The sequence below is a fragment of the Poromitra crassiceps genome (assembly GCF_964638095.1).
Source record: "Poromitra crassiceps genome assembly, chromosome: 16".
NCBI lineage: Eukaryota > Metazoa > Chordata > Actinopteri > Beryciformes > Melamphaidae > Poromitra > Poromitra crassiceps.
In genome coordinates, this window is record NC_139645.1 from 16734614 (window position 1) to 16757447 (window position 22834).

At 43.7% G+C, this 22834-nt stretch overlaps 1 protein-coding gene across 1 annotated transcript in view; it reads right to left on the reverse strand.

Moving 5' to 3' along the window:
- nav2a (neuron navigator 2a) overlaps positions 1–6554 on the reverse strand; it is a gene marked incomplete at its 5' end in the record, with an annotated part of 855299 nt that extends 848745 nt beyond the window's left edge. Inside the window, one exon of the mRNA XM_083653159.1 lies at positions 6474–6554. Coding sequence (XP_083509285.1) covers positions 6474–6554 — 81 coding nt within the window. The remainder of the gene's footprint in view (positions 1–6473) is intronic.
- Between the last annotated feature and the right edge of the window lie 16280 nt (positions 6555–22834).

The window sequence follows — 22834 nt, forward strand, 5'->3', positions numbered from 1 at the left end:
GGACTTCCAAGTCAGCTGCTAAGCGTTACATTCAGCTGCTATTTCATCAGAGAGAAAAATATACAGTTTAAATTCAGCTTTTTTTTTTTTATCATTTATCATCTGTTCAAAGAAGAGAGACAAGAAACAATGGATGATATGCAATAAAGAGCCTGGACCGGGTTCAAACCCAGGATGTTGCATTTGACATGATGGTACACGCCTTAACCCGCTGAGCAACCAGAACGCCCCAGACAGGTTTAGTCCAGTCAGACACACCGACAGCACATCCTCAACCGTTTCTTCTGCAGCCAGACGATATTAACACTATTGTACATCTTAACAGTATAGCAAAAATCCTCATTCAGGAAATCCTCATTCAATGCATACCAATGCACCAATGAGATGTCTGATTCTGATATGGCTCCGCCACACCCCGAGAGGATCCCTCTCAGTACAATGCACACACCTGCTTCTCCTCTACCGCTCACTGGCTCTGCCCTGTAGGTCCGTGATTGCTACTCAATGAACATTCATATACGGAGCAGAGGACATGTGAGAGATGAAATCAGTACAAAGAGAACAAAATCCAATTACCTCCTGTATCACATATAGGATCTGGAACTGACACAGCAGAGGTAATGGGTGGGGGGGTGGGGGGGCTTGGTGCGGGGGTTTACAGAGGGCTTGAGGTAATTCTCCAACAATGAGACCCCCATGTCCACATTACTACCTCAGTGATTTTCAATTTATTAAAGATGGCTGATGTCCATTAACGGAGACACTGTGAGAATTGCTTCAGTCTAGCACAGGCTCTCTTCTTCCCTGGAGAGCGCCCCCCCCCCTAGCCTCGTCTCGCGCTGATGATGTCACCGGGTCTGCGCCTGCAGCTGCTGTGACTGGCTTCTGGCGCACCGCTGCCCCATACCCAGTGTTGTTGGGAGGGCTACTTTTAGAACGTATTCCACTACAGATTACTGAATACAGTACATGCCCTGAAATGTCATTTGTAACATATTCCCATTAGATTACTCAAGTTTAAGTAACGTATTCTTAACACGTTCAGTGCCAGCGACGCCATATGGCGTCATTAGAAATTTACCGTACAGTGCCAGCGACGCCAAATGGCGTCATAACTCCAAATTGTTTTTTTGACGGGGGGGTGACGATCTAAGCTTCTTACGTCGCCTCTAACAATATTGTAGCTATTGGAGGTCGATAACCTATTTTACAAACCCATTAGGTGGCGACAGCACTCTCCTGATCAGAGAAAAAGGAGCCAAACACACAGAAATAGTCACTGGGGAAAATGAGGAAATCGCATCGCATCCGTCCGTATGCATCGACGTGCCTCCATAAACGAGCACAACGCCAGCTGTGCCCCCAGCAGCAGCATCCGCTGTCACAACTGAGCACCTCCATGTACGCTGCAACAGCACATTCACATAATCAGCCTTATTATTCCGAACTGGAAGCATGCCAGCCCGTGACAAACACACGCGGAACCAAAAAGCTGAATGTCGCGCACCATTCACTGTGTGTGCGCAGCAAACTCAGCAGAGACTGAGAGCCACCAGACACATAAGACACACCCAGGAGGCGTGTGCAGTTGAGGGGGGGGGGGGGGGGAGCACGCAGAGCAGCAGAGCAGCATACACTTCACCCAGACAGACCCAGACATCAGAAAATTAGCTTCAGAGTCAGTGATGTGCTTGAAATGTTTAATTTCACAAAAGGCTCATTATCTCAGCTCGTAGAAAAAAAGGGATGTTTTTGCTTCAATCAAGCTATCTTCTCCGGCTCATAACTAAAGAACGGAAAATGGGATCAATAAACTTTTTTTTGCAGGTGATAGAAGAGAGTCTCATCGTTATTTGTGCGTGTTCAGTGTTTACATAGTAATTATTAAAAAAATTATATGACTGTTTTAAAATGCATTGCGGCCTATGTGGCACAGCAAGCAACCTTTTGCCGAAGGGCCGTGGCACTCAAAGTGTTAATACTTTTGGATTACTTTTGGAATACTTCAAAATCCTCTTGTTGAGCCCAGAGCCATACATTATAATAGAAGAGTTCCGACATCTCCATTCAGTCCAATGGACCAGTTTTTTTTCCAGGAAGTAGAAAGTGGAACTCTTGAGTAAAAAAAGCAGCACTGTCGAGTTGCAGCAAAATAGACAGTTTGTGTTGTACTTTGAAAGGGTTTTTCATCCATTGAATCAAATTGTACATTATCAGCTTTATTTTAGCATGCAAAAGTAGCGCGAGACCCATTCCTGGCTGTTCATTGGCTAATGAGTCTCGCATTTTGGTCCTCCGCTGACGCCACTCTCTTACTAGAGGACACTAGTTGAGCCCATTTGTCTGGGTCACTCTGAATTAGGGCTGGGCATTGGCAAGGACCTCACGATACGCTACGTATTATGATACATGGGTCACAATACGATCATATCACGATACATTGCGATACAATACATATTGCGATATATTGCAATACTCTACATAATTTACTGAAAATTTTAAAATAGAGCTAAAATAAAACACACTGTGTACCACGCAGGTAGTGTAATAATAATGTACATTAATAATAATAGTAATATTGATAAATGAGTGGACAAATTTAGTCAAAACTACAGAGTGTGGAGTGTGTTACTGAACGCACTGAAATAAAAAGTATTCTTATTGTGTCACTGAACACACGGATGTCCAAAAAATCGATATAGCGATATATCACGATATTTTTCTGAAATATCGATACAGTATTGCAGAATACTGTATCGTAAAGTAATCCGTTTATGGGAAATGTGTGCCTCATATTAATTTGATAGCAAATACAAATAAAGTACTAATGCCTTACAGTAATCTATTTTTAAAGGCAGTAACTGTATTCAGAATACCACCAATTTAAACTGTACAGTAACTGTAATGGAAAATACAGTGAGTCATATTTTGTATTTTAAATACTGTATTTTCGTTACTCGCCGACCCTGCCCATACCTCACCCAGCATGCAAAGGCCACAGACTCGCTCTGTAGATGGTATCAGGGTCGGTTACCATAGCAACAACAATGCACAGATAAAAGCTTCATTCACACCATGCGCTTCAGTCCAGCCACTAGACTCAGGTAAGGGTGGGGGGGCGGGGTCGATACAGCAGAGTATCACGATACTTTGTGCTGCAAATATATCGTATCGCATGAATGTCAAGTATCACGATATTTTATTATATAAATTGTCAAGTTAATTTATGACAGGTTTTTATGACAGTGTTGGTCAGTCTGTTTGCTTGACAATCCCATTTTGCTGCAATACAAATGATTGAAGTCAGATGAACAGACTGGAAAATGTATCTCATTAGATAAGGAAAAAAATCGGTTAAAAAAAAAGGTAATAAATCGCAATATATCACATTATTAAAATCACAATAATATTGTATCGTATTTAAGCATCGTGATAATATCATATCGTGGGGACTCTGGTGATTCCCAGCCCCCTAGACTCAAGTCCTTCTGGCAGAACCTCCAGAGGTCCTGGTGCTGCTCAGCATGGCACACTTAGCATCTGAAGTGACACTCGGCAAGCTGGCAAACTGCAAAACAGCAGCTGGTACTTCAAGATTCAAGATTCAAGATTCAAGATTCAAGATTTTTATTGTCACTCCATGGTACAAGTACCACGTGTGAAATTCTTGTGCAGTGGACTCCGTTTACGACATAGTACAAATAGGCAACAAGCAATAAGTAATAGGCAATAAGAAATAGGCATCAATAAGCAATAAGACAGCAATGAGGCAATAAGAAATAGGCATCTTATAAGCAATAAGACAAGTCGGTGGCTTATACGACAGTGGCATATTCATTGCACATAGGTGCACATGTCATGTGCATACGTTAGACGTGTTCAGACATTCCAAATTCGACGTTTTATACATACATGTGCAAATAGCATGTACCTTATTAAACATACACTTAAATTTACAATTAAACGTTAGGCACCTTATTAAACATACACTTAAATTTACAATTAAACGTTAGGCATCCGTAATAGTAGCAGCTGCAGTACGGTACTGCGGTACGACTACTGCACTATTTGTGCATATTTAGGAGTCTCGTGGCCTGCGGGAAGAAACTGTTCCTCAAGCGATTTGTGCGTGTTTTTGGAACCCTGTATCTCCTCCCTGAGGGTAGCAGGGAGAACAGGCTGTTGTGGGGATGGTTTGTGTCTTTGATGATCTTCAGGGACCTCCTGAGGCACCGCTGGTTATACAGTTCGTGCAGTTCTGGCAACTCGTCTCCTGTTACGTGCTGGGCCGCGCGCCTCACCCTCCGTAGCGCCCTGCGGTCCATGGTGGTACAGTTCCCGTACCAGGCGGTGAAGCAGCCAGTCAGCAGGCTTTCAATGGTGCCTCTGTAGAAGTCCCTGAGGATTTCTTTCCTTAGCCCAAACTTCTTCAGGCGCCTGAGTCCGTGTATTCGCTGTTGGGCCTTTTTGACAACAGTGGCGGTGTGGCCGGCCCAGGTCAGGTCCTGGTGGATGTTGACTCCCAGGTACTTGAAGCTGTCCACCCTTTCCACCACTGTGCCGTTGATGGTGATTGGGGGGTGTGTGCCCCCCCCTCTCCTGTAGTTCGGTCTCATCGATTAATATTCATGTTGTGGAAAACCCCAAGAGATCAATTTAACACACCTGATCAAATCAATAATTGAACGAGGGAGGACGAGGGAGGACAGAAAAGAAAAGAAAGAAAGGAATAAAGCCTTTCATACCACTTCATCGCCCCTGCATGCCTTTAAAAGCCCACACACACCAGGGCAACATCTGACCCGTCGGTGAGCGTCTTTGGCCCTCGTCTTTGCGGTTTTTCATGTTGAATCGGCGTTGAGCGGTCGGTGAGAGAAATCACTCTGATTGGCTGGTCAGCTGGCCGGTGAGAGAAATCCCTCTGATTGGCTGGTCAGCTGGCCGGTGAGAGAAATCCCTCTGATTGGCTGGTCAGCTGGTTAAGCGAAGCAGTGAGAAGAGATCTCTTCTCACTGCTGCTGACCAGCCAATCACAAAATGTTCTTCTCACCTTTCAACTTCAACTCATCTGATCTGATCTGATCTGATCGTTCCAATACACAAATATTTTCACAACGATGTGGCCTTCAGGAAAGCCCCGTGACCCTGTCTCTGTATGATATCACCCATTTAATGTGGTTTCTCCTCATTTTCCCACCTCTTCCTTTCTTCTTCCACAAGCAAAAGACCAGGCAAGTGCTGACCACGCAACTTCTTATCACATATTCTCCATTAGAAGTAGCTATATAAGTGGTGAGCAAGAGCGCTGTGAAAATGGTAGTCAAGCGCTCCTTTGTTTCATGTATCTGGTTTGTATCCACGGTCCAAGGTCTCACGCAGGCACAGAATGTACATACTGTAGACATCAGTAGATATTTCCTTAATGCTAATCAGTGTTGGGCAAGTTACTTTCAAAATGTAATACTACATATTACTAGTTACTTTCATTTGAAAGTAATATGTTACTTTACAATATTACTTTCTGTGTAGAGTAACTCGTTACTTATTACACTACTTTTGCATTACTTTCACCAAAACAACAGCAGCAGCAGAATGACATTGCCGCCCCGGAACCATCCAGAAAAATAATGTCGACCGCCTTGAAGTCAGTGTAAACAATCCAAAATTCTAAATGTTATTCTTTATTCTTTGTTATTGTCATCTATAGTGGTTATTTGCTTAAAAACAGACAGTTTGATTAGGAAATGATTGTATGTTTATTTGTTTAACTCAATTTGTAACTTGAGTTACTTGACAAAGTAACTGGTATAATATTACTGAAACCTTAGAAGTAATAAGTTATATTACTGAGCGACTGCTAAAAGTAATATATTACATGTAATATGTTACTTTTGGAATGAGTTACTCCCAACACTGATGTTAATGCACACACAAAATTTTATTAAAAAAATTAAGATTGTTCACAAGTCCCAAACCTCAAGTCCAAGTCAAGTCTCAAGTATTTGAGGACGAGTCTCAAGTCAAGTCTCAAGTCACTGTGTGAGACTCAAGTGCGACTCAAGTACCAAGTCCAAGTCCCCATCTCTGCTGTAAAGTTTGAAACCAGGCTATGTAAAAAGTTCATGGAGGGGGGGCAGGAACTCTATACTGCGGTTCCATGCCCCCGGTCACTACTGCGCCGCAGACTGCAAATGACGTCACCAGTGCAAGATGGCAGCGCCGGTATCTGGAGTATTTTAGCTTCACTTTCGCATACCGGTAGGAAGTGGAGACGCGTCATCCATATTTATATACAGTCAATGATACCCAAGCCCCCAATGCAGGGAGGGTGCACTCAAAAAGCTAAAGATATGTGAGAGACATGGAACAAAAGGACAGGGGGCGCCACAGAGACTGTGTATAGGGCCCAGAATGTTGTGCTACCCCCCCCTAAGCAGGACACGGTTAGATGGAGAAGATCTGACATCACTCACCCTTTTCTGGTCTTCCAAGCCGTGCATCACCGGTTTCCTCCTCTGGTGCTGCGGTGGACTCGCCTCCCCTCCTGCCTCCATCTTCCCATAGGGGGCGCCGACAGCTCCACGCTCCTCTTCCACAGCTCAGTATCCAGCCAACAGCAGCCGAGAGGAAATACCTACTCAAACGTAATACAGTCCCCTTCCCGCTCGCTCCCAAATTGTGCTTGCATGGATGTCTGTGGCCCGAAAAGAACGGAACTGCCAGTCTGTCAACTCTGCATCGTGGAAAAATAAGTGACACCCAACCTCTGTGTTACGGCTGGCTGTAGTCATATCATCTCTCCCTGCTGTTGGTCTGAAGTGGGCACCAGGGCAGAGGACGGGGAAGCTGACAGAACTGTGGCGGCTCTACCTCCCGACGCCATCGCCGCTGCTGCCATGGAGATCTGCTCTCGTCAGAAGATGTGCTCGCAATTATTTTCCATCCGCCAAAAGTCAAGCCCGGTCTTCCACTTGGGGAAAAACAGTAGGTTTCAGTTTTCCAATCAGTACAAACAGTAAAAAAAATATATAGATTTTTTTTTTTTAATAGTTTTCCAGGTAGTATCCAACAATACAAAAAAATGTAGAAAATGTGAAAAGGAGGAGCTGGCAGCTCCAAAGGCCAAGTGTGGTATCCTGCAAACAAGTGCTTGTGTTGAGAAATAAAACAAAGTGAAATTGAAGCATCTAAGGCTTAGACGCTTCAATTTCACTTTGTTTTATTGTTTTGTTTTGTTTTTATTGTTTTGTTTGTATGCTTAGATTCTAAGCAAACAGGACATTCAGACACACACAGATTAGACAACTTAAGAGTGTAAACACACTGCTTCATAAACCTCAAAAACACATCCAATTACAAAGTTCATCTGCTGGTTAATTAATTAAAGCATGTAGGAATGAATCCCGTGCAGGATACTTACAGGCTAATTATGGAAGTTGTTTATGCATGGCAGTACAACTGGGAAGCAGTAAGACATGGCTGACTAAACCATCAGCAGACTGCAGACCTGTGTGGGGGTTTTCACCTCTTAACATCACCAACATCCCCAGCCACCAAGTGAAATTAGCCTACTTTGAACAATGTATTATTAACCGGGTAGTAAAAAAAAAACGTTTACTCTAGTAGGTTTCTCAAATGGTAACTTTCACTTTTACTTACGCCATTTTTTGATGAGAGTACCTCACCTGTAATTGTACTTTTGCTCGAGTATAGGTTTTCAGTGCTCCACCTGGTCACAAACTTGCTCCTAGGCTGTGCAGTTCAGGTGAAGGTAGAGACTATAGAGAACTATTCAGCGTAAAAACGGATAGGTTCATGTCAAATTAAACTCCAGAGGTAAACGCGGAAACAAACTGCTTGGAGAAGGTTATCTACCGCAAAGGTCTGCAGCCGCAACATCCCTGCAGGAGAATCTCTCTCTGAGTCTGACTGACTGACTGACTGACTGGCTGGCTGCTCCTCCCGGCTTTCTGCAACTGCTCGTTGTTGCCAGAAAATAAAGAAAAACATGGTAGCTTATAAGTAGAACTAGACATTGGAAAACAACGTATTTGCAGTCATTTAAAAGAAAGATAGCCTACTCACCCCGCGCTGCACTTGTCGTTCTCCCTTCCCTGCCTGCCTGCCTCGTGCAGCGTGCTGATGTCCGTCTCCTCCTCCGACCGGAGCAGGCAGCCAGCTGCCGCCTCCAGGGACTGTCGGAAATATCGCTAGAGAACGATGAGAAGTCGAAGCGCTCACGAAACAACAAGAAAAACAACAACAACAACAACAACAGGAATGAGAGTGTAACGTTTAATTTGTAACATATAACAGTCAGCTCCCACAACAACCAGTTGTGTTATGGTTCACTGTGTGTTCTTATTTCCAAAAGCAGGTCACTTGCCGAGTGGGAATGAGTAGATTACGAGGAGCACTTGAAGGCAGCAGCAGGGTCCCACTCGCTCTCTCGCATCCATAACATTACGTCACTGGCTGCCTCGAGCTCCGCCACTCTGCACATCCTTCCAGGCCATGGTTCCAGGCGCCCGTCGGTTTCCATGACGACCACCTGAAAGGAGGGCTGTACTGCCATCTAGCGCCGAAACAGACACACGACAAGGTGTGAACTGCAGCAGTCCGCAGTGATTCACAGCTGCTTTATTGCGGACGATGTGTGTTAATATGTGTATTTTGATATTTGATAGCCTACAGAAGGCACTGTTGTGTGCAAGACAAATTGGACACTACAATCTAGGTTGTCTAATAACCTACTGTGTTCAACCCAAATTTCACCTCAAATAACATGAAAATATTTTCCTAACAAAGGCTGAAGAAAGGTAGCCTATTATTTATTTCAATCAGGAGACTTGATGAATAAACAATGATTTTATTATAATGATGATGAATGATCTTTACAGAATATTATGATGAGAAAAGTTAGTTAGTCTTTGGAGCTTGAGACCACAGGGAGATATCGAGATCGAGCTGGGTCAGCTCGAAACCACACAGCCATTTATACCCCCCTGTGGAGTCAGGATACTGGTGCTGGTGAAACCTCTCTTGATGACTGATGGATCAAGGAAACTTGGCGGAGACGGGGAGGTGGTGGGTGTGCGCCAGCCAGCAGGGTTTAGAGAGACTGAATGAGACACAAAAAAGCCTATTTATGCACACAGCAACCATGTGATAGGCTGCCTAAGGGGAGTGTCACAATGTGATAGGCTAGCAGTGCAGGTGAGCAAAGGTGTATGAGGTGATGTGCTGCTATGCTATTGGCTTATGGGAAACTAGGAGGCAACCACTGATTATTCAATTATCACCAGGAAGCTGACCGGTTAACAGGTGAGCAAGCAGGAGTAGTGCAGTGACTGTGGAACCGGTGAGGATCAAGATCGTCCTGTCCGAACCTACGTTAAAACTCCATTAGGCAAATCCAACAAGCCTCTGTGCCTTAAGTCTAAATATTTTTTTGTGAAAAATCACGAATTTAAAGGGATACACCACTTTTTGGGAAGTTTAGCTCATTTGCCACATCCCCCCCACATAACCAAGATACACCATGTCTTACCGGCAATGTCCGCTCAGTTTACAGTGAGCTACAGTTGTGAAGTTAGTAATTATCGACATAGAATGGAAGCTAATGTACAGCTGTTAAAAATCTGCCAAAACACACAAATCACCATGCCAAAATACGTAGCCGGCACTACTTTCCAAACATAGCCGCCGACCTCTTTTCCTTCCAAAAAGACAGATTATGTGCATTTTGGATTAATATTTAATCGTGTGGTGAGTACCCGAAGCACACCATGTATTTTGGCGCCGTGAGATGTGTGTTTTGGCAGATTTTTAACAGCTGTACCATTAGCCTCCATTCTATGGCGATAATTACTAAGTTCACGACTGTAGCTCACTGTAAACTGAGCGGACAGTGCCGGTAAGGCATGGTGTATCTTGGTTATGTTGGGGGGATGTGGCAAATGAGCTAAACTTCCAAAAAAGTGGTGTATCCCTTTAATGTATTGCTTATATATAAACGCCTCCCAACACAAGCAGAAATCTCAAACAGAAAATCCCTTGCGGAGAGGGGAATGATATAATGCCATAATCATAGGATAGCTTACTATACCACAGCAGACGTGTATAGCCTCTGTCCCTGTGGAATATTATAGTGATTTATAATATAATATATAGGCTAGTAATGTCATAGGATATAAAAAAAAATAGAGCACAATTTGGTCTCTATTAACCCACCATCACAGGCAGTCTATTAGTCCCCATGAGGCCTTTTATAGAAATCCTATTAGAGATATGATAATGTCACTCCAACTCCTCTGCTGAGTAGCCTATAGACACACTAATCTTATCTTACAGATATAAAATATGTCAGCACACCATTTCCAACCTCAGTCACTAGTTTGATTTTTAAATAGACTACAGCTCTAAAATGTCTTGTATATAGAGGTAATAAAAAATATAGAAATGTATAATTATGTAGTAATAAAAATAATAATAATATAACAATAATAATAATTTGCATTATTAAACATCATCGCAATTGCACAATATCGGTATCAGAATCAGAATCAGAATCAGAAAGGCTACGATGGTGCACTTCTACTCCTCCATCGTTGAGTCCATCCTCACCTCCTCCATCACCGTCTGGTATGCTGCTGCCACTCTAAAAGACATCAACAGACTTCAGCGCATCATCCGCTGCGCTGAGAGGATAATCGGATGCAACCTGCCATCCCTCCAGGACCTGCATGCAGCCAGGACACTGAAGCGGTCTTGCAAAATCATGGCTGACCCCTCCCACCCTGGCCACAAACTCTTTAAGACACTCCCCCACGGCAAGAGACTGAGGTCTGCCAACACCTGAATCACCCGCCACAAGACCAGCTTCTTCCCAACCGCCATCAGCCTCACCAACAAGGCCCGGAAACCCCTTCCGCCAAGGGCCTCACCAACAACCCCCCCCCCCCCCCCCCCCCCCCACACACACACACACAAACTCACTACCTCCTCCTAAACTCAACTGAACCCCCCCCTTCCCCCCATAAAACTGGAACTCATACTGTATCTAATTTAATGCCTGTCTAACTGGGACTGGTAAATTGATGTAAATTCCCTGCACATTAATGCCTATTTAACTTAGCCTGTAAATTTCATGTACATTCAATGTAAACTCTTATCTAACTCTGACTGTAAATTCATGTAAATCCACTGCCTATTTAACGTATATTTAACTCAGTCTGTAAATCTCATGTAAATCCAACGTAAATTCATATTTATCATCCACAGAACATTTCACCACTCATGTACATATTGTATATATTTACTCGATTTGATTGCACTTGCAACCTTGCGATTGCCGTTAGTTATCTTCCTACTTCTTATCCCTGTACATTGATGTAACCGCTACGCTGCATACAGACACTAAGACAAATTCCTTGTATGTAACTTGCATACTGTGGCAATAAAAGTGATTCTGATTCTGATTATACAGAGTTGTTTTCAGAAAGTTATGTTCTACATGAGTAGGATAACATAAACTAAGCTGAAGATAATGTCCAGGTTGTAAAAAACAGGAATTCTCCTGTATTTGCGCTCTTTTAACCTATTAATTTATGTTCATATATTTTCTTCTAGATGCTCCAAAGACCCCCTCTGTGAGTTCCTCTGGTGAAGCAGTGAAGGGCAGTTCAGTGACTCTGACCTGCAGCAGTGATGCCAGCCCAGCAGCTACCTACACCTGGTACAAGAATGGACCTCCAGACCAGGAAGCTTTGACAACAGGTCCACAGCTTGACTTGGTTTCCCTGCAGTCCTCTGACTCTGGACAGTATTACTGTGAAGCTGAGAATGAGCTGGGGACAAACAGATCTGACTTCATCTCTGTTACTCTGTCATGTGAGTGAAATATAACTCATGAATCATACTGTAGCGATCCGGTATAAACCAACATGTTGCTTTATACCTCCAGGATCGCTACAATATAATGTAGCAATGTAGCAAGTATGTAATCATACAATGTGGAAGCTACCAGCAGCTTTCTTACCAGCCGCGACAGCAGGGCTGGTATTGGTATTGTTGGTGTGTGTGTGTGTGTGTGTGTGTGTGTGTGTGTGTGTGTGTGTGTGTGTGTGTGTGTGTGTGTGTGTGTGTGTGTGTGTGTGTGTCATGGCAAAAATGTGGTGGTGGAGACACCTATTGTACTGTAGCAAGAACCACAGAAGCTGTTTTGAGTACTTTTCCATTACATTACATATTACATTACATTACATATTACATTACATTACATTACATATTACATTACATTACATCATTTGGCAGACGCTTTTATCCAAAGCGACTTACAAATTAACACATTTTTGTCAGCAATAGAGCAATCAACTATGCAACCCAGTCTATGACAACTACAACTTCTGAAGGAATAGTGGTAAAGTTAAGTTAGTAAGTTGTTGTTGTTGTTGTTGTTGTTTTCTTTTATAGAGAGAGAAAGAAGTCAGTTCAAGAAGGGCCCAGATGGAGCCTGAAAGGTGTGTCTTTAGTCTTTTCCGAAAGATCGGCAGTCCTTTTCCAGGTGTTCAAATATGTCTGTCTGTGCTTAGATTTTTGTTAACGCAATAGGGTCAAAACAGGGCAAGATGCAGTAACAACAATACAGATGAAAATAATGCACAGGGCCTGCCAAACTTAAAAAGATTGACCAGAACCTGTCAGATCAATGTTGGCATGGTTGTGGTGAAGTAGGAACCCTCACGCACATGCTCTGGAACTGCCCGGCTGTCAGATCCCTGTGGAGGGATGTGGCACAAATGCTTACAAGGATCCTCAACATAGAGTTCCAATTTTCACCGAAGACTTGTCTGTTGGGGTCCCGTATTGAAAATGTGCAAAACGAGAAGCAGCAAAGATTAATCGCCCTTGCATGCCTTGCTACAAAACGATTGATTTTAATGAACTGGAAAGTGAGGAAACCCTCCTGCTTCTCGAGAGACAGATGACTCGAGGATTTCCTCCAACTTTTAAGTATGGAGAAGGCCACCTCCATCCTCAGGGATTTGGATCAGGATGCGGGCGAGCTCTGGGATATTATAAGATCTTTCCTAGATCTACAAGCACACAGATATTTTTTTCCTGCAGAATCTCAGAGCCCACAGCAGACCAGCCCACTCTAGATGTTCTTGATTTCCTCTGGCCTCCAGGATCTGTACCCCAATCAAATATGAGCACTGTCCCCCCCCCCCCCCCCCCCTTTTTTTTTATTTTTTTTTATTTTTTTGAGGTTGTCGATGTTGTTACACCTGTCTTGTTGATATATATGAGTTGTTGCCAGCATTGCTAGGTAACTTGTAATTGCTAGTATGGTGTGATGTTGTTTGTCGCGTGCCGTTGCTTTAATGTCTTGTATCTCTGTAAAACCAAAAAATAATAAAAAAAAAAAGAAAAAAAGAAAAAAAAAGAAAAAGATGCAGTAACAAAAGTTTGTAGTTGACATCAAAATTAATGCTGAGTTCAAAAATGGGCGTGATCCAAGCAAGGGGGCCACGCCCACATTGGCCCACCCACTTTATGCCCCAGCTGGCTCATATTGCTTTGAAGTCATGGCTGGTGTGGTGATCCCATCGCGGGTGTGACACTGCTCAGTCAGTAATGACCTAAACATCCTGTAATCCAGCAAATAATAGTTTGTATTTTCATCTGATCTCTTCTCAGCTCCATGGAAATTAACAGCTGCTGCAGTGACTACAACTCTTCTCCTGGTTGTCATAGTGCTCATATGCCTATTTGTCTTCTTCTGGATCAGGTGAGCTATTCTGTTTAGAGGTAGCGGATGGAAAACCCCGCCTTTATTTTGCCACAATGCACCAATTTATGCACACACACACACACACACACACACACACACACACACACACACACACACACACACACACACACACACACACACACACACACACACACACACACACATGCACACATTTAAAATCCAGTCATTTGTTCAGTAATTCAGTTGTTTGTTCACTGACCTCCTAACCAGAAGGAAGAGGGCCTCCAGACAATCATCTGGACCTGGAGGAAGATCAGACAACAGGCTGCAGGTGAGGAAGAGGAACTCAACAAGTTTAGTGCAAAATAAAACCAGCAGTGATGTAGATCCACCCTTGGGTCATTCATTGTCAATGCCGCCCCCTAACGGTACAAAGTCAAAATCACAGTGTGACTAACAAACCGATGAACAGACAGATGGACAGAGACCAATGCATAGCACCGAACCCCTTTGGGGGACCATTAGTTTCCTCCAGGTTGAAATGAAAGGACTTTTTCTGCTGCTGCCCCCAAACTGTGGAATACCTCGCCCCTCCCTGTTAGCTCTACCCCTCCCTGTTAGCTCCGCCCCTCCCTGTTAGCTCTGCCCCTCCCTGTTAGCTCCACTCTCCCTGTTAGCTCTACCCCTCCCTGTTAGCTCTACCCCTCCCTGTTAGCTCCGCCCCTCCCTGTTAGCTCTACCCCTCCCTGTTAGCTCTACCCCTCCCTGTTAGCTCTACCCCTCCCTGTTAGCTCTACCCCTCCCTGTTAGCTCTGCCCCTCCCTGTTAGCTCCACTCTCCCTGTTAGCTCTACCCCTCCCTGTTAGCTCCGCCCCTCCCTGTTAGCTCCGCCCCTCCTTGTTGCTCTGCCCCTCCCTGTTAGCTCCACCCTCCCTTTTACTGTAGGTCTGCCCCTTCTTTGGACACTTTTAAATCAAGACTAAAAACATCGGTTTTCTCTCTGGCCTTTGAATCATAACATCTTAAAAAATCGCTCTCCGCTCTGTGGGCGCCTGTTGACACATTGCTTTAAAACTTTATATCCTTCTGTCTATCATGCATGTCTTTATTATCTTACCCTCTGTATTATTGTTTGCCTGATTGCCTGATTATGTTGTTTTGAATGGCATGTTGTACAGCACTTTGGTCAACTCAGCTTGTTTTTACATGTGCTTTATTAATAAATTGACTTGACAATTGAGTGATATTCATGAAATATTGCAATATTTGATATTATCACATATTGGCCCGAGCCTACTCATTCGTAGAACCATCGGCTGTTGTTGAGCAGTTAAAGATGTAACTAATTATAAGCTTGGGAGTGTCTTGAAATTCCAATGGGTGAGAGTTTTCTCCATTCAAAAACAGAGTAAGGGTCAGAAAGTGAGTTTTCTCAAATGTGATGTAACATCTTGTCTGTGTGATGTCATCATGTCACCCATCAGGTAAACCCAGGTCGTGTGTCTGACACGCCAGCTGCAGCACAGACACAACCGACAGACCAGGAGGACGACCTGGACTACACCAATGTGAGGGTTTTTCCCTTCCAAAACAGAGTAAGGGTCAGAAAGTGAGTTTTCTCAAGTGTAACGTAACCTTGTCTGTGTGATGATGTCACCCCTCAGGTAAACCCAGGTCCAGGTCGTGTGTCTGACAGGTCAGCTGCAGCACAGACACAACCGACAGACCAGGAGGACGACCTGGACTACACCACCGTCCACTTCCCCAACACACAGACAGATCCTGTCTACTCCAACGTCAGGCCTCAGAGACGAGTGAAGGAGGAGACTGACCACTACGCTGCTGTCAACATCAAAACACCACAAACTGATGCTGGGTTTCACATTATGAGAGGAAAAATGCACGTTTTAGACAATGTCCAAGATCTTTATAGATTATAACCATTTCATTACCGTTGTATTTAAATTGTCTATTTTGTAAAGCTGTTTTTAATGAACGTTTATCAATTTCCTCTTATCTTCAGAATGCACTTTTTCCCCTCAGAAGCAGAAGCAAGGAAGCTGATGAGGATCTGTCTGAGCTGTACAGCACAGTCAAAAAACACTCCAACACAACACAACACAACACAACACAACACAACACAACACAACACAACACAACACAACACAACACAACACAACAGGGTTTTTGTGGGGGTGAGTTCCTGGGGCCTGTACTACAAAGCAAGATTAGTGGTTTAGCGAGGTAACTTCAGGTTTAAACCTGGTTTAGCCGTACTACAAAGCAAGTTAACTTCTTACCAACATATATTTCCATAGCAACTTATGCTTCACACTTAACCTGGTCCGCAGCAGGTTAAGTTGCAAGGATAAGATTAGACCTTAAATACACTGCCCACGAACCAATCGAATCAGCAGCTTGAATGAATCAAGGACGAATAATTTAATTAAGCCCTACTTACCACTTTGGAATATGTTTTTATATATTAATTTTAATGCTCTCAAGTAGCCTAGATACGTTGTTTGACCCCGCTGATCGATTGCAGCTGAATAGTGAGTGGAGAAATATCACTAAACCGGCATAAAAAGGTTACATAAACGTCTCCAAAGCGCACGGTGCCGTGTGCGCAACGGAGCTGAGACTGACGTTGGGTTGGAATTGAAATGGTCATAGCCTACATGCTAGAATAGCCTACTACATCTAAGCAATTTAATATGGGATCACCTGCACATATCATCATCATGATGATGAATCATCTTAATCATATTAAGATGATTCATCTAGGCTACTCCTGCATTTTGCAGCTGCAACTGTGTTGCTTTTGGCCTGTATGATGTGATTGAACTTCATATTTCCAGCATCATTATATGAAATATGGAGATATGCGCTCTGCTGACAATAGCCTATAGGCTAGCAAAATAGGCTATTTTTTATAAATGAAATCTATGCCCGCACGTACCGTGTCGATTCAGTTCAGAAGCATTTTTTAATTTTATTATCATTCTTTTTTTTATTGATTAGCCTATAGGAATTATTCAATCAAATAGCCTAATAATGATCTCAGATGTGTTTAGTCGCACAGTGCGACTAAACACATCATGAGATCATTATTATTCATTGAGACTAAATGGTCTATACATACGGATTTTGGACTGAGATAGATTACACATTGCTTCCACAAAAGACTGTAGATAGAGAGCTGTAGATAGCCTACGAAACCGCTCTTCAAAGAAATTACTGGTGTGGATAAAAGTGGTCACTTTAGACAGTCATTCGGGAACAGTAATAATATCCAACGCAGATCTGTATTTGCGGTTTCAATAAATGAGGAAATAGGCGTGTCTGGCGCTGTCGGAGTTGGAGCAGTCCATATTGCACTGTGATTGGCAGTTGTTAAAAACCACGCCTCTTTTGCGGGCACGAGCTCCAGTGCACGGGCATTTTCATGTGCACGAGCTGTCAGCTAGATTAGAAAAACCTGGTTCGCGTTAACGAGTGGCAATCGACGTTCGTAGTACAAGTTAACTACAATCGAGCTGATCTGGTTTAGACAAACCAGATCAAGGGACAGATCCTGGATCTTCTTATCCAACATTCGTAGTACAGGCCCCTGAGCCCTGTACTACGAAACTAGTTTAACAGATCCGCGATAAGTCCCTTTGATCTGGTTTGACTGAACAGGATCAAAGCTATCTAGTTAACTGATACTACGACGCTGGTTTTTTACTAGGTAAGTGGACCTGGGATCTGCCTGTGCACGCGCACGTTTTTCGCTCGTGCACAGGCGCGCGTCCACGCGAAAGAGGTGCGCTAGCCAATCACCTTATGAACAGCTGAGTTGATCCACGCCCACACCCATTTCCACACCCATTTCCTCGTTCCATGAAAGCACAGTGCATGATCAGAGTTTTAGCGGATATTTAATGTATCCGCGATTTAATGTCAGAATGAAAATCCGCGTTGGATAGTCTGCTGAAGGGCTGTCTAAAGCAGCAGCTTGTATTCACATCAGTCATTTGATTTACTGTGATCAGCGATTTCTGTCTGATACAGCTGCATACATTGATACAGCAGCAACAAATGTAATGTGTAATCTCAGTCTATACATTTCCACAATCTGTAAGCCTATTTAGACCATAGATTTAGAAACGCATGCTCAATGAATAATGATCTCTATCACTTTCACAGTTCCAGCTGAAAGATGCAAGAATAGCCTGCATATTTAGTATTGGGGCTATCCATATTATCCCATATCTATATTATATGTAGGCCTATAGGCTTTTCTGGCATGTAGGAGAATATCACCCTCACTCCATTTGAGGGTCCATTCATGATATGCGCCGCGGTGATTAATAGGGATCATATTTCTCCAAGCATCGTTGAGCTGTTAAGACATAAAGTGGTAAGTAGGCTTAATTTAATTATGTAGCCTACAGAGCCACAAATGTTTTTCTTGTTATATTCTCAGTTGACTGCAATCTATTTTTCATATGGCGATCTTATATGAACGGTGAGTGACTCCAGAGAGCCGATTATATGGGTCTGTCATGGATTTTGATCTTATCCTCTGAAGCTAACCTGGTCGCGACCAGGTTAGCTTTGCAGCATCAGTTGCCATGGTGATTGAAAGTTAACTTGCTTTGTAGTACGGCTAAACCAGGTTTAAACTCAAACTTACTCGGATAAGGCATTAAACTAGCTTCGTAGTACAGGCTACTGGTCTGGGTCCTCTCGGGCTCTTGTGGAGGCAGTTTGATCTTGGGGCCCGTGGGGGTCGGCGTGCCTTGCAACTGGGTCAGGTGCTCCAGGGGACATGGGGTGGGCACCAAGAAATGTTGGTGCACCAAGAAATGTTAACTAGCAAATAAGAAGACATCCAGAAAGCTTGCTTTGCACAATAAGAAAACATACAACGCAATGTAAATAAAGGAAAAAGAAAACGTAAAAAAAACACAAAAAAAGTAACGTTATTCCTTGAGTTATTTGTACTTTGTACTATGTTTGTTACTTCAGATAGTGTGATTGCTGGGCTGACTGACATGCACTGCTGCTTTCTACAGTAGATGTGATATTGGCATTGTTGGGTTGACATGGTGTTACAGCTGTGGTTGTGATGCATATGGATGACTGTACTTGTGCGGTTGACGTTGTGTTTTATTTTGAATATTTTCATATTGTTGACTCAGTAGTAGCCTAGCCCTATAGGCTATGCCCATTTGATGTGACATTATGCAATTTATTTCTTGCAATAATGATCTAGTCAGACGTCATAGGCTAGCGATCCCCCGTTACATTGCCTAAAATCACAATAAACTGTTTAGCTGCATTTATGTTGCAGCTTGGACTCTAGTTTATTACCTGTCATCTATTGTATTAGCAAACACTGCAGAAGTTAAGCTATAGGGTCCATTTAGAGTGTTTATTGTCAAGTTGAAACAGTCTATATAGTGTCCCATCTGAAATAAGTGAAGTGTGTTGATTGTCTTCTACTCTGGCTGCACAGCAGAGGTGTGACTTTCATGTCACACTGTGCACACGTGTTAAACGGCCCAAGCAGTAATCTATGGAAAACATCTCACCTCACTGCTCAAGTTAGAACATGGTCTTGATGACTCATTCAAGGTGACAACTCAAACTGTTGTTTGTCCTTGATCTGTTGACGACATATTAAAAATGATAAGCATATTTTTTGTTCAATGAACACCACATCACATCTGCATCGTCAGACTGTCCTACACAAATGTAATAAACAGATTTGAATTATCACAAATTGAGCCCACACTGCATCATGTTTTACTGTAAACAATACTGTAAATATCTACTACAGATTCTCGCTGAATAAATATCCAATGTTCATGTAACAATTCACAAAATGTTGCTGTTGTGCTAGATGAAGTAGCCTATGTAAAATTTTAGAATTTTATCTCAAAAACTGAATTTTTGACAGTATTTTGAATTCTGCCCTCAATGGAAAAAAACACCATGTTTAAACATCAGCTTCACTTGTGGAACATTCAATATTTGTAAAAACAAATTACATACATTTCTATTGTTGGCTAAATGAAGTATGCAAATTCTCAGAATGTTGTCTTGAATAGGCTACTACTGAATATTGAATCTTGAATAGTGAATTTTTGACATAGTAGTTTGAAATCTGCCTGTAAATGCATAGACAGCTGTTATACTGCACCCTGCTGGTTTGGCTAGTGTGAAGCCTCCTAGTGGAGATAGCTCAACTAGATCACAATGTGCCATTGGTGGCAAAGGTTGCGAGTTTGAGCCCTGGGGGATGCAGAATCAACATGCTGCCTATACTCAGACATTGTGCTGAGTATCTATTTACACCCTGAATTACTTTTTATTGCTTTTATCTTATGTTGTTTTTTAAGTTTATTATTCAAACGTTGTATGTATTATTATTATTATTATTATTATTATTATTATTATTATTATTATTATTATTATTATTACTATTATTATTATGATTGTGATGATGATGATGATGATTATTATTATAGTTATTATTATTATTATGATTATGATTATTATTATTAGTATTATGTGAAACCACTCATCTCCTTGTCTCCCCCGGGTCCCCCCATTTTCCCCCTTCATGGTTACTCAAGGTCAGCTCTATAAAGCATGAACCTGTTGGAATCAGATTATGCTAATTACAGTGGTGGGTGGAGTAAGCAAAAATGGTAATCAAGTAAAAGTAGCCTACAGTTACTTTATAATAGCCTATATTTAGTCAAGTGGAAGTAAAAAGTGCCCAAAAAATAAATACTTGAGTAATAGTTGAAAAAAGTATAAAGCAGGGTGCTGGCCATCGGGAGCAATTTGGGGTTCAGTATCTTGCCCAAGGACACTTCATGCCAGGGATCAAACCACCGACCTCTTTTATCCAAAGCCATTGGTGGACGAGCCGCTCTACCCCCTGAGCCACAGCCGCCCCATAATATAGCAGGAAGTGATCATTTTGTCAAACAAGGTCTGAGGTTATGGTATGAACTTACTTCAAAAAGAAAAACAATAGGGGACGATACAGCATTATTGTGATATTTTGTGTGCCAATAAATCGTATCATACAAATGCCAAGTATTGCGATGTTTTATTATATACATTTTCAAATACATGCAACATTTATGAGAGGTTTTTATGACAGTGTTGGTCAGTCTGTCTGCTTGGCAATCCAATTTTGCTGCAATAAAAACGATTGAAGTGAGATGAACAGCCTAGAAACTTGATCTAACTAGATAAAACAGATGTCAAAATGTTTTAATAAATCACAATATTCTTTTTTTAATCACAATAATATTGTATTGTGACTTACGTATCATGATCATATCATAGTGACCCTGGTGATTCCCACCCTTACCGTGCTTCCAATCTACAGCCAATAACATCACACAATATTTGCAATTCACATGGGTATTCACAGGCGCAAGCAGTAACACACAGCGTCAATAAACAATGCGTAAATATTAGCACAACTTGGCAAGTTGGGCAATGTATATTATATATATATATATTGTAGCGATCCGGGGTTTGACGTGTAATGTGATGTGCAACCTAAGTGTCTGGATCGCAGCTAGGAACTGATGTGTGTGGGTGTGTTCCTAGGGGGAAGGGGATATATGTGACCAGCGGCCGGGGCGGAAGCCAGTCAGTGCCATGCGGCGAGCAGACCGGTTGTTGCGTCTAGAGCTAGCGTTGTGAAGCTAGCTGCTAGGAGCAGTCAGGCCAGGGTGGGCGAGCTGACCGGGTGGTTTAGAGCTAGCAGCGAAGCTAGCTGCTAGGAGCGTGTATTGTGAAGACAAGAATAAAGAGCCTGTACCAACTTCAAGTCTCCAGTTCCTTGGACGAATACCTACTTCGTTACATTGGTGCCAGACAGTAAAGCGGTAACGCCTCTGATTCGGCCGAGAGGGGAGAGGGTGAGAAGGAACGGCAAAAGAGACGGGTGGTGCGGCTTTTTGGCTCTACAAACTGGCGCTAGTAAGTTAGCTACCAGGGGTGCTAACTGCTAACTGCTAGCTGCAACCACGTGCGATGGTGCGCGGAGAATCAAGTATCTCCGGAGAATGGCCATCGGTGAACGGGAGGAAAGGAGAGCTGACGGCGGGGATCAGCTCGATGCTGGCGGGCATGGAGGCCCGTGTGTTGAGAGAGGTCGGACGGCTGGTGCAAGAGACTCCTGCCTGGGCAGTGGAGGTGATGCGGGCGCTGCGAGAAGTCATGCAGCGGGTGGACTTGATGAGCGCGGAGGTAATGCAGCGGGGAGAGCGGCCGGAAGAGCCACGAAAGAGACTGTGTTGGACCTGCAGAGAGCCGGGCCACGTGGCGAGGTGGTGCCGATGCGGTTCCGGGAGACGGACCGGGTATGCGGGACAACGACATGGACAGCAGGGAGCCTGCTGGACATGTAGCGAGACTGGACATCTAGCCAGAGAGTGTCCAAAGGCTGTCGGAGATCGGGGGACAGCGGGAGAAGAGAGACGTGCAGGCGGCAGACAGGTGAGGCTTTGTTGGGCTTGCCAGTCGCCTGAACATTTAGCTAGAGACTGCACTAAGAGTGCGAACGCTGGAAGAGACACACAGCCAGGGGAGCAGCCTGAGCTACAAGCAGCGCAGCAACGGGGCAGTACAGAGCCGATTGTGCTGGGCAGGAGAGTGACTGTTGAGCCGGCCCAGGCTAGCTGCTCTGGAGCGGGGATCGTTTTGAACAGCCAGAGGGAAGTGAGCGACATCACCTGCAATGCTGTTACAGTCGGGGGAGCGGCGCTCGTGTCCCCGGGGGAGCGAGAGGGGTCAACGCTGGAGGAGCCGGCCCAACCATGCCGCTACACAACCCCCACGGCTGCACTGCAGAAAGTCGAGGCGGAGATCGACGCCGATGGTGTCCGCCCTGCTGTCCTCAACACGCCGCCCCCTGGGGGAGCGGGACGGGAGGACGAGCGAGTGCGAGGCCGGGAGGACGACGCCAGGGTCAGCTGGAGAGTCGACGGGCGCGAGTGGAGACCGGAGGACGAGGATGTCGATCCGGTGCTCGTTCGTGCATTTGCTATTGGAACAAAC